This window comes from Physeter macrocephalus, chromosome 21, assembly GCF_002837175.3.
Source record: "Physeter macrocephalus isolate SW-GA chromosome 21, ASM283717v5, whole genome shotgun sequence".
In the NCBI taxonomy this organism is placed as follows: Eukaryota; Metazoa; Chordata; class Mammalia; order Artiodactyla; family Physeteridae; genus Physeter; species Physeter macrocephalus.
The window spans coordinates 2,682,061-2,695,297 of record NC_041234.1 but is presented as its reverse complement, the minus strand read 5'-3'; the positions used below and the strand labels follow the sequence as shown (position 1 = coordinate 2,695,297).

The window sequence follows — 13,237 nt, the reverse complement described above, 5'->3', positions numbered from 1 at the left end:
CCGCAACGGGACAGGCCACAACAGAGGGAGGCCAGCCTACCACAAAAAAAAAAAAAAAAAAAGTATTTAGAACTTAGAAGTAAGGTTTGGCTTGGGTACGTGGATTCGGGAGTTTTTAGCTTAAATGGTAGGGATGGAAGCCTTGAGCATGAATGAGCTAGTCCAAAGAGAATATATAGAAGGAGAAGAGAAGAGTGTCAAGTTTAGAACCTTGAGAAATACTCACTCACCTTTATGATGTATAAGTACCCATATCAGGTACTTAGTAGAGGTCAGTTAAAAGGAAAGCTGATTGTTGACTATTTGGTAGATAGGAAGTTCATCAGTTACATTAGCAAGAACTGAAGACCAGCTGAAAAGTGTCCTCAGATAGAGTTAAATTTGTAATTGTGGGGACAGAATATTGATAGAGTTCATTCTTGATGGCCTCGATTTACTCTGAAATAGGAAACTGACAGAGGCCAACCTTTGTCATATGAAGGATTCATACATAGATTGAAAGTCTGCTATATTCCAACACCAAGGCAGAGAACTTACTCTGTGGTTGGGGAGAAAGTCAGTTAACAAATAAAGTAATGAATGTATAGTGAGGAAACATTATTGGTCTTAAGGCAAGTGATAAAGGTTTGGAATAGCTGCCATGTGGGATGGGAGAGGGATCGACCTAGGGACGTATGACAGTATTTTGGAGGGTTCACCTGAGGATGAAGACTAAATATGTGTAGCACTGCATGTAATAAGCATGTGGGACGTTTCTCCAGCAGTGCTTGGCAACTGAGTATAAATAGATAAAGTGGATGGTGATATTGAACTAAGGTTTGGAGGTAACAGAACAAGGACAAGGGGATAAGTTGGTTTGGGGTGCTGAGAAGAAAGTGGTGATATGATGCTCTGTAACCTGAACGTGAACGGGTGTGATAGAATGTTAGAGTGTTTGGTCCTCTTCTCTTCTTTTTTTTTTTTTAAAATATTTATTTATTTATTTATTTGGCCGTGCCGGGTCCTAGTTGCAGCACGTGGGACCTTTGTTGCTGCGTGCAGGATTTTCGTTACGGCATGCGGACTCTTAGTTGCGGCATGCATGTGGGATCTAGCTCCCTTACCAGGGATCGAACCTGGGCCCCCCACATTGGGAACGTGGAGTCTCAACCCCTGGACACTACCAGGGAAGTCCCCTCTTCTCTTCTTTATACAGTGGTTCTCAACAGGGGACGTTTTGGGTTATCACAACTGTGTGTGTATGTGGGTGCTACTTATACCTAGTGAGTAAAGATCAGGGATGCTACTAAACATCCTACACTGCACAGAACAGCCCCTACAACAGAATGTTCTGGTCCCAAATGACAGTAGTGTCATGTTCGAGAAACTCTGATCTGTATTAATTCCTTGGTGATCTCATCTAATTCTTGGCTTTAAATACAGTTTATATGCAGATGACTTTCAAATTTATATTTCCGCTCCAGACCTTTTGCTCCCAACTCAGACTTGTATATCCAGCCTACCTACTCAGTATCCCTACATGGATGTCTAATAGACATGTCAAACTGCTCCACCTGCAGCCTTTCCCATATCAGGGAGTAGCAACTATCCTTCCATTTGCTTCTGCCAAAAACCTTGGTGATAATTTCTGTCACACACTACATCCAGTCCATATGGAAACCCTATTTGCTCTACCTTCAAAATATATTTGAAATCTAACCACTTCTTGCCGTCTCCATTGCTATCAGGCTAGAACAAGCTGCCTTTATCTCTCATTTGGATTACTGTGGTAACCTCTTCATAGATCTCTTTATTTATAACCTTACAGTCCGTAGTCAACACAGCAACCAGAGTATTCCGTTTAAAACAAAAGTGAGATTATATCACTCCTGTGCTCAAAACCACCCAGGGTGCTCCCTGTTTTACTCAGAGTAAAAGCCAGAGTTCTTACAGTGGCCTCCACAGGTCTACATGATACAACCCCTCACTATCTCTCTGACCTCGTTTCCTACTGCCCTCCCACTTGCATACTGCATTTTAGCCACACTCTGCTTCTTTGTTCTTTGAATATTTCAGACACATCTCCTGTTTTAGGGCCTCTTCCTTTAGATAACTGCATGGTTAATAATCACCTCCTTCAGGCTTCTGTTCACATGTCACCTTACAGATGAGGCTTGTCTTGATTACCCTGTTTACAGTTGCACAACCCCTCCCCTACATTGCTCTCTGGATCTCCCTTTACTCTGCTCTTCTCTCTCTTTCTCTCTCTCTGTTTTTGCAAAGCACTTATCATTTATAACATAGAATATATTTTACTTATTATGTTCCTCATCTTTCTCTTTACTAGCATGTGAGCCCTGCAAGGGTGGGATTTTTATTTTGCTAGCTAATATATATCAAGAACCTTCAGTAGTGTCGGGTATTTAGTAGGCACTCAGTAAATATTTGTAAATGAATAAATGAAGGTTAAAGGACTACATTTCTTGATGAGGTCAAAGAAGTAATTGATTAAAAGTAAGGAAGTAGAAATTAAGGAAAGGAGTTTGTGATCAGAGGTAGACTCTAGGAATATAGCCGGTAAACAAAGCTATAAAAAACTCCAGGCTTTATGGACCTTACCTTCTAGCTTGGTAAATTTATAGTAAGCCATAATAAATACATGTGTATTATGTTTGATAGTTGTATATGCTAAGGAGAAGGGAGGGTGACATTTTAGATAGGTTGGCCAGGAAGGTCTTGCTGAAGAAGTTGCCATTTGAGTGAAGATGTGGAGAAAGGGAGAGAACGAACCTTGAGACTACAAGGGTAAAAATATTCCAAGCAGAAGGGTAATGTAGGTAATGCTGAGACTGGCTTCAGTCAGTGGGATATGTGAAAAAGTAGCCTGTAAGGAGAACCATATTGTAGGTAAGCAAGGAGGGAGGTTAAAAGGCCATTCTTTGCTAGCCACCTTCTAGAACAGAATCATTTTCTTACAGTAAAAGAAAAGAGAATGATCCCTTGTTTATTTTAGCTGTCACTTTTGCAAATTATATCTTTTTTTTTTTGTGGTACGTGGGCCTCTCACTGTTGTGGCCTCTCCCGTTGCGGAGCACAGGCTCCGGACGCACAGGCTCAGCAGCCGTGGCTCACGGGCCCAGCCGCTCCGCGGCATGTGGGATCTTCCCGGACCAGGGCACAAACCCGTGTCCCCTGCATTGGTAGGCGGATTCTCAACCACTGCGCCACCAGGGAAGCCCTGCAAATTATATCTTTGTGTTTAGGAAGTCATTCAAGAATGGATGATGACAAACTATATATATATATATATATATATATATATATATTTATATATATATATATATTTATATATATATATATTTAAATTAATTAATTAATTAAAATTTGGGGCTGCATTGGGTCTTTGTTGCTGCGTGTGGGCTTTCTTTAGTTGCGGCGAGTGGGGGCTCCTCTTTGTTGTGGTGCACGGGCTTCTCACTGCGGTGGCTTCTCTTGTTGCAGAGCACGGGCTCTAGGCGCGTGGGCTCTAGAGCGCCGGCTCAGTAGTTATGGCTCACCAGCTTGGTTGCTCCGCGGCATGTGGGATCTTTCCGGACCAGGGCTCGAACCCGTGTCCCCTGCATTGGCAGGCGGATTCTTAACCACTGCGCCACCAGGGAAGCCTACAAACTATATTCTTTAAAAACATTTTAGGGCTTGAGCCCTGGTCTGGGAAGATCCCACATGCCGCTGAGCAACTAAGCCCGTGAGCCACAACTACTGAGCCTGTGTGCCTAGAGCCCGTGCTCTGCAACAAGAGAAGCCACCGGAATGAGAAGCCTGCGCGCCACAAAGAAGAGTAGCCCCTGCCCGCCGCAGCTAGAGAAAGACCGCGCACAGCAACGAAGACCCAATGCAGCTAAAAATAAATAAATAAATAAATTTATTTTTTAAAAAACAACACATTTTAAAGCAACTTTGTATCATTACCTTTTGTGGACAGCAGAGGGAACCATTTTGCCAGTTATCTAAATCTGGAGGGAGGTTGTTTTGAGATAAAGTCCTTTTGTTTACTGTGTTATTAAAACAGTAGTTCCTTTGATTTTTTTAAAATAAAAATTTGTTTTCTTCTAGAGCTTTATTAATATTTATTTGTATGGCTGTACTTTTGTAAGAAAATTTGATAGTTTTCATGAAATTTAGAAGAATTAATAAACAGTATGAAAATCTTTAGAGAATAAATTGCATTTTGTCTGTAATCATTTTCTGGTTTTTGTTACTTGCCAGCCAGTAGTGACATTGATAACATACTGTCATATTGGGATTTCTTTTTAGGTTATACATTTGAATCTTAAAATTCGTTCTGTTTCTCTTGTCATGACTGTCTTAAATCTGTTTTGTAGCAGAAAATGTATATTGCCATTTGATCTTAGTTTACTTTGCTATGGAAAGTCTTACTCTTACTCTGTTAAATGACAGTGTAAGGCCCTGTGATCCTTATATGTGTCTTGAATGTTTTTTGCATTCTGTGAATGTCTAGCACAAATATATCAACCTCCATGGTTATACTTTGTAAAATCTGCCCCCCCTTCTTTCCATATGTAATAACTGATAACAGACCTTTAGCCCTTTCATGAAGTGTCAGTATGTGACTCTGCTTCTTACTTACCAGCTATTTATCAAATACTTTGATCCTTGATCAATCTAACTTTTGCCCTGCTGACTTTCAGGGTGGTTTTTAAGAATCATATTAAGAATATGTAACTTTTGCCCTGCTGACTTTCAGGGTGGTTTTTAAGAATCATATTAAGAATATGTAATTAAAAGGACTTTGAAGGCTAAGAATTAAGGAATTTTCAGATTGCAAGGCTAAAGGAAACAGAGAAAGCATGGGATGTTGAGATGGGTTTAAAGGAGGCTTTTTTTTTTTTTAACATCTTTATTGGAGTATAATTGCTTTACAGTAAAGGAGGCATTTTTAAAAGGAACCAATCTACCAGATAGGTTTTTAAAATTATATCTTGGTGAAAGAGTTAGCTGAGAGCTCATTTACTGTTCTCCAGGTGATTCCTTGGTTCATTCATTTAAAAAATGCTTACTGTTGGGTACTGTGCTGGAAATAACAATATGTAGAAGATGTGGTACTTGGTTTTAAGAATCCTTTTGTCTCATAGAGGAGTGAACACATTTTTTTTTTAAGTTTTTGGCCACACCCCACGGCATGTGGTATCTTAGCTGCCCAACCAGGGATTGAACCCACACCTCCTGCATTGGAAGGCGGAGTCTTAACCACTGGACCGCCGGGGAAGTCCCAGAGGAGTGAACACATTTTAACAATAGTTTCACAGTTGAAGGCAAGAGCACCTCTTTGGTGGGCCTTGGAGTGGGCAGGCATTGGTCAGGGAAACCTTAAAGAGACCAGGAGAATTGGGCTTTGAAGTGTGGATGAGTTGGAGTTGGCACAGCAGATGATGGGGTGTAGGGTGTTCCACAAAGTTGGCTACTTAAGTTTAAAATCTAGCTCTGATACTTATGGTGTAGTCTTAGGCCACTGTGCATCAGTTTTATCATCTGTAAAATGGGTATAATAACCGCACTGACTTCATAGGATTGTTGTGAGAATTAAATGAATATATGGAAAATGTTTAAACTGTGCCTGGCATATACTAAACAATTGAAGGTTACCTTTTTAAAAAATATATAATAAGCACTCCTTAAGGTTAACTTATTTATTTATTTATGGCTGCGTTGGGTCTTCGTTGCTGGGTGTAAGCTTTCTCTAGTTGCGGTGAGCAGGGGCTACTCTTTGTTGCAGTGCACAGGCTTCTCACTGCGGTGGCTTCTCTTGTTGTGGCTCTCGGGCTCTAGAGCGCGGGCTTCAGTAGTTGTGGCGCGTGGGCTTAGTTGCTTCGTGGCATGTGGGATCTTCCCGGACCAGGGCTCGAACCCATGTCCCCTGCATTGGCAGGCGGATTCTTAACCACTGCACCACCAGGGAAGTCCCCTGAAAGTTTAACTTTCAATATCGTTATTCTAAAGATCTAGGGGGTAGAATTGGCAGGTTGTGGTCTTTGATTGTGTTAGGGGGAAAGGATGCATCTAGGGTAGTGGTTCTCAGCCTTGGATCTGGGCAATTAAAACATGCCCTGGGCCCCACCTAGACTGATTTAATCAATAGCACTGGCAATGTGGCTCCAGGTGATTCTAATGTTGAGTCAGGCTGAGAACCACAGGTCTAGGACCATTTCCAGGTTTCTGGCTTGGGTGATTGGATTGCTGATGGTGCCATTTACTAGGATAAAAAGCAAATTGAAAAAAAAAAAAAGATGTTGCTTTTAACATAGCACTTGGTCTTTCTAAGAATCCTTTTAGCATTTGCGTGCTTTAACTTTCTGTAACTAAGGAATACTTTTATTTTTTTAAAAACATTTATTTATTTGGCTGCGTCAGGTCTTAGTTGTGGCACGTGGGATCTTTCATTGCGGCATGCGGCCTCTTCCTTGTGGCGTGTGGGCTTGTCTCTAATTGTGGCACGTGGGCTGTAGAGCAGGGCAGGCCCCGCGGCATGTGGGGTCTTAGTGCCCTGACCAGAGATCGAACCCGTGTCCCTTGCATTGGAAGGTGGATTCTTAACCACTGGACCACCTGGGAAGTCCTTAAGGAATACTTTTAAATATTTGTTTCTGGATTGCATATCATAAATGACCCCAGACTTGTGTGACTTTCATGTTCTTGTATCTGCATTTTATATTTTGAGGTTTTTTTTTTTTAGATATTATCTGCTGCTGTTCCTTCTCTTTGGACTTAACTATCTTTCAAAATACCCTATAATTTATATATTTTTAGGTTTGTTTGACTCTCTCTTTTAAAATTTCTTGGTACTGCTTCCTCCCCTTCGTCCTGTCTGGCTCCCCTACCCCTGCTACCACCACTACTAGAATATAAGCTCCACCAGAACAGGGATCTTGATATTTTTGTTCACTTATGAATGCCAAATTCCTGGTACATAGTATATAATACATACTTCTTGAGTGAATGAATGAATGCATTACTATCAGGCTGGTTTTGTTTTTTTCTAGGTTCTTGGCTCTGCTCCAGAGTAAGTGAGATATTGTAGAGCAGAGTTTCAGAGGACTCCGTGAGAACTGTTTCTTCCTGTATTTAATTGATAAACACGAAGCTTAATTTTTGGTTGCTAAAGGTTGTAAGAATACAGTTGAGCAAATGCTTCTTAATACATTTTAACACTGAAAACTTTTTTTTAATGTTTTGGTAGGAACCACCAAAGCCACCTCTAAATAATTTTAAAGTGGGAATGAAACTTGAAGCTATAGACAAAAAGAACCCTTATCTGATCTGCCCTGCAACTATTGGAAATGTTAAAGGAGATGAAGTTTATATCACATTCGATGGCTGGAGTGGAGCTTTTGATTATTGGTGCAAGTATGATTGTCGAGATATTTTCCCAGTTGGGTGGTGTCGCCTGACAGGAGATGTATTACAACCACCAGGAACTCATGGTAAGATACTAACTAACTAATACATGTTCTTTTATTTTCTTGAAGTTAGATCTAACTGCTCTTGGCATTGAGGGTAGGAGTTCATGTCCAACTGAGGAGCAGCAGGCAGAACAGCGAGGGTACTGTCCAGGTTAGAGAGCTGGAGGTAAAAGTTTACAATTAGAATTTTTGAGGGCCAACACAACATCATGGTCTGATTTGACAGTCCACACTGGGGAATATGGACAAAGCTACAAGTCACACTTAGACTATTGAAGCCTTGCTGCTAGAAACATTTGGGGGTGCTCAGGTACCTTTATAGTTGATATTGTATTTAAAATTACACATGGCATTCCATTGTTTGTATCTTGAAGATAGTTTTTTAAAGGTTGGGCATAACAAGTGTTATATACATGTTTTACATGATTTTGGTTGTTTTTTCAAGTTAAATTGATACTTTGATAGTGTTAAGTAAAATCTACATGTCCGTAAAAATTTTTGACTGTGGAAGCCATCATAGGTTAGTATATTATTTCCGTCATGTGTTTATCAGTTGTAATGCTGCACTTCCTAAGTTGAATATAGTGTCATCTAGTCCAGATATTTTCTTTCAAAGAAAAGTCGTCAAAATATTGAAGCTCCTTGGTTGACTCTTCCAAGGACGTAGACATGCCTAACCTGGTCTTCTGTGATGGAATAACTGCTGAGATTTAAGTGGAGTCTAAGCACAGAACCCAATCATTTGGCCTAAGTTAAATGTAAACTTATAAGTGGAATCAAATGTAAACATACTTAAGATTTACCCCACTAAATTTATTTATTTATACCAGAAAAAAAAAGATGTGTGTAGCAAATGCTAGGTAGTGTGGTGGAGGAGGGCAGTGGCTAGGTATGAGTGCATAGCCGTATTATTCTTGTAACTGCTATTAGAATCTTCTGTAATTTGGAACTTTAACACATCCCATTATACTACAATACTACATATCATGATGATCTTTTTGTTAGGTACCTCTTTGGTTCCCTGCTGCCATAATTTTAGGAAAGAGAACATGTTAATGGTTGATTTTTGTAAAATTTAGTGTGATACAGATTTATGTACATAGGATACTAAAATAAGGCATGGGAATTCCCTCACGGTCCAGTGGTTAGGACTCCATGTTTCCACTGCAGGGGGCACGGGTTCAATCCCTGGTCGGGGAACTAAGATCCCACAAGCCCTGTGGTGTGGCCAGTAAATAAATAAATAAAATAAGGCATAGTCTCTGCCCTCAAGAAGTTTACCTTCTAGTGGGAGAGGGATGAATGGAGGGATAGACTTTAAAATAAATACAATACAGAATTAGCAGTGTAAAACTAGAGATGTATGCTAGATATGAAGGTGCCCCAAAGACATCCGGTCTGTTTAGGCTGGCGGAAAGGTGGTTGGGTAAAGGAAAGCTTCACAAAAAGACACATGATGTGAGTATTAAGAGAGGAGAAGGAGTTTGCCAGGCAGAATGGAGATAAAGGTAGGGTGGACACATCACAAAGGTGTGAAATTGCACAGTGTGTTCTGAAAACTGGTGAGTTCAGTTTGGGACATGGTAACTTTGGAATGTGTAGCCCAGAATGATATTGTCCTTCAGTATCTGGTCTCCCTATTTTTTCCCTTAGTAACGCAGGTTGGCTGCCTAACATAGAGACTAGATTTCCAGCCGTTTTAGCCGTTAGTTATGGCTGTGAGACTTAAGTCCTTGTCAGTGCGATAAAAGTACAGGTAGTGTGTTACAGAGAAGTGAATGTACCATTCTCTCTTCCTTCTTCTTGCTTGTGTCCTGCTGCTAGGAATGTGGTTGTTTTGGATGGAGCTCTATCTTGGATTATGAAATGGGGACCGTATTCTAGGCATTTCGAAGTGGAAAGCAGGAAGGAGCCAAGAGTCCCTGAGAACTTTGTGGAGCAGAATTTTTATACTAGCCTATTCCAGACTATTATTTGAGAGAAATAACTTTCTGTGTTATATAAACCACTGTTTTAGGCTTTTCTTTTACTGTTAGCTGAATTTAATCCTAACTAATTCAGAGTAATTTAGGACATCTAGGTAGACATGTCCATTGGATGGATGTACATGCATGTATGAAGCCTAAAAGAGTTAGGTCTTGGTTGACAGCGCAGGTTTGAGAATCATCACGTTCATTCAAATAAATACGCTTTGTGTCAGGTGGGATTACAGGTGCTGGCAGGGGAGTTGGTGTGGAGGTGGGCAGCTTACACATCCTGTTGATAGCAGTGAGTGGTGGAAGTTTTGGGTGTGATTTTATTTATACATGTGTAACAGGTAGAGGTACATGAGGATCAACCACAGAACCTTGTGGGTCAACATTTAAAACAATAATTCTCACACTGGAATCACCTGGGAGAGCTTGTTAAAAGGCTGATATCCTGATGCTTACGTCTAGGGGTTCTGAATCAGTAGGTCTGGAGTGGGGCTCAGGTGTTTCCATTGTACATGGTTTGAAGCCCAGACTTTGAGAAACACAAGCGTAAGAGATGGGTAGATGATAGAATTCAATTTAGGACACTGAGAAAAAGTATATAAATGTAGGAAAAGCACTAGGTTGATTCCCCTAACAACAGGAGAGGAAAGATTTTAAGCAAATAAGTATTCAACACTATCAAATGCAGCATAAAACTCAAGAGAGAGAGCTCATTAGTGGTCTTAAGTAAGTAAAAGCGTGGTTGCTAGACTTCTCTGAAAAACCAGATTTAGAAAGTTGAGGAGTAAATGGGAGATGCAAAGTATTTTTAAAAATGTGATTTCAGAAAAAAAATGTGACTTCAATACTTTCTGAAATATGCCTCCTCTGTCCTTTACCCCACTAGACAGTTCACCAGTTAATGTGAAAGTTAGAACCTTTACCTCAATTTATATTCCTTTACCCTCTACCATTTATAGTTGTCTTAAATATTTCCTCTATATTCATTGAGAGTGGCATTATACAGTGTGATAATTTTGGCTTCAATCATAAAACATAATTTAGAAAACTCAAGAAGAGAAGGAAAGTCTATTGTATTTGTGCACAGTTTTGCCCTTTCAGTTGTTCGTTCTTCTTTCCTGATTTTCAAAGATTGTTTCTTTTATCATTTTTTTTTTCTGTTTAGAGAACTTCTTTTAGTCATTCTTTTAGGGTATGTTGGCTGGCAACAAATTTTTAGTTTTCCTTCATCTAAGAATGTCTTTATTTCCCCTTCATTCTTGAAAGGTGGTTGCTGGATAGAGAATTCCAGGTTGGCAGTTGTTTTCTTTCAGCACTTTAAAAATGTTGTGCAACTTCCTTCTGGCTTCCATGGTTTCTGATGAGAAGTTTGCTTTTATTCGAATTGTTTTTCCCCTATAGGTTCCATTATGATTATGGGTCTGTTTTTCCTTGTAGTTCTTCTAGTATTTACATTATGCTCTATCTGTTTTCTGGCTCCATTATCAGGTGTGTCCAAATTTGAATTCTCTCATAACTTTCTGGTCCATTGAACCCTCTGTAGTAAGCCTTTTGATGTTTGTTTTGTTTTTTTAGCTTAAGGTCTGCTTTTATCTTGTATTAATGTAGCTATACCAGCTTTTTGTTGTTGTTGTTATACCAGCTTTTATTTGGTTGGTGTTCTTATTCTCTCTCTTTCTCTTTCTAATGTTCAGCCTTTATCTATCCTAATCTAAAGAGATGCATTTCTTGCAAATAGTCAGATTTTTATTTTTTTGCCAGTCAGCCAGTCTGACTGGAGCTTTTAATCTATTTATATGTATTGTAATCACAGATATATCGGGTTTTCAGCATGCCATCTTATTTTGTGCTTTTTATTTGTCTTGCCTTTTCTATGTTTCATTTTCCTTTCTTATCCTTTTTTGGATTATTTTTTCTTATTCCATTTGTTCCCATCTTGTTTGGAAGTTATACACTATATTTTCTGTTCTTTTAAGACTCTAGGAATTTTAACATGCTTTCTTCAAGGAAGTTTGAAATTAATATCTTTCTTCTGCACTAAGACAATAAAAGGAACTTAGAATACTCTACCTGTTTACTCCCTTCAAATTCACGTTATTACTGTTGTATATTTTAATTATATATTTTTGTAATCTTATAAACTATTACTATTATTGTTTAAGTAATCAATATTTGTTGAGATTCACCAACATATTCAACATGTTCTTTGCTCTTTATTCCTCCTTAGTAGGAATCCTCCTTAATCCCTTTCATCTGGGATTAATTTTCTTCTGCCTGATGTAGATCCTTGAGAATTTCCTTTAGTGAAGGTCTGCTAGTGGCATGCTTTCTCAGTTTATGTCCATCTGAATATATCATTATTTCACCTCCTTCCTTGAAAGACATTGTTTCTGGGTGTAGAATTCTAAGTTGACAGCTGTTTTCTTTCAGCACATTGAAGGTATCATTATTTTGCCTTTTGATTTTCATTGCTGTTGACAGTTCAGCTGTCATTCTATTTTTCCTCTGACTGTAATGTCATTTTTTTCTCTAGCTACTTTAATATTTTCATGTCATCTTTGATGTTTTGCATTTTCACTCTGATAATTCTAGGTGTGGGTTTTGTTGAATCTTGGCAAAACCACACAGATACAAATGATAAGTTGTTTACTTTCATTGTGAAAGTTTTTTAATGTTGGATATTATAATTTAACTGTTTTATCATTATTAAGGATTTCAAATGCCACAAATAATTTGACATTGTGAAGCATTTTTTATGACTAATTTTTTTCCTTTTGTTTTTGTACTTAAAAAAATTGAAGTACAGTTGATATACAATACTGTGTTAGTTTTGGGTGTACAGCAAAGTGATTCAGTTATATATATATATATATTTTCAGATTCTTTTCCATTATAGGTTATTAAAAGATATTGAATATAGTTCCATGTGCTATACAATAAATCTTTGTTGCTAATCTGTTTTATATATAATAGTTTGTATCTTTTAATCCTATACTCCTAATTTATCCTTCCCCCCTTTTACCCTTTAGTAACCATGAGTTTTCTATGTCTGTGAGTCTGTTTCTGTTTTGTATATAGATGCATTTGTATTATTTTTTAGATTCCACATATAAGGGATAGCATACAATATTTGTGCCAGTTGTCTGTTGATGGGCACTTGGATTGTTTCCATGTCTTGGCTATTGTAAATAGTGCTGCTGTGAACATTGGGGTGCATGTATCTTTTCGAATTAGAGTTTTCATCTTTTCCAGATATATGCCCAGGAGTGGAATTGCTGGATCATATGGTAACTCTATTTTTAGTTTTTAAAGGAACCTCCACACTATTTTCCATAGTCGCTGCACTAATCTAAATTCCTACCAACAGTGTAGGAGGGTTCCCTTTTCTCCACACCCTCTCCAGCATTTGTTATTTGTAGACTTTTTAAAATAGATTTTAAAATTAATTAATTAATTAAGTTTTGGCTCCGTTGGGTCTTCGTTGATGCTCGCGGGCTTTCTCTAGTTGTGGCACGTGGGGGGCTACTCTTCATTGCGGTGCATGGGCTTCTCATTGTGGTGGCTTCTCTTGTTGCAGAGCACGGGCTCTAGAGCACGTGGGCTTCAGTAGTTGTGGCACGTGGGCTCAGTAGTTGTGGCTCACGGGCTCTAGAGCACAGGCTCAGTAGTTGTGGCGCATGGGTTTAGTTGCTCCACAGCATGTGGGAGCCTCCTGGACGTGGGAGCCTCCCAGACCAGGGATCAAACCTGTGTCCCCTGAATTGGCAGGCGGATTCTTAACCAACTGCACCACCAGGGAAGTCC

At 39.1% G+C, this 13,237-nt stretch overlaps 1 protein-coding gene across 4 annotated transcripts in view; it reads left to right on the top strand.

The window, feature by feature from the left end:
- SCML2 (Scm polycomb group protein like 2) overlaps positions 1-13,237 on the top strand; it is a 76,425-nt gene that overhangs the window by 26,105 nt on the left and 37,083 nt on the right. For all 4 annotated transcript variants that reach the window (XM_007108246.3, XM_007108249.2, XM_007108247.4 and 1 more), the window contains one exon: positions 7,235-7,478. In XM_007108246.3, coding sequence (XP_007108308.1) covers positions 7,235-7,478 — 244 coding nt within the window. The remainder of the gene's footprint in view (positions 1-7,234; positions 7,479-13,237) is intronic.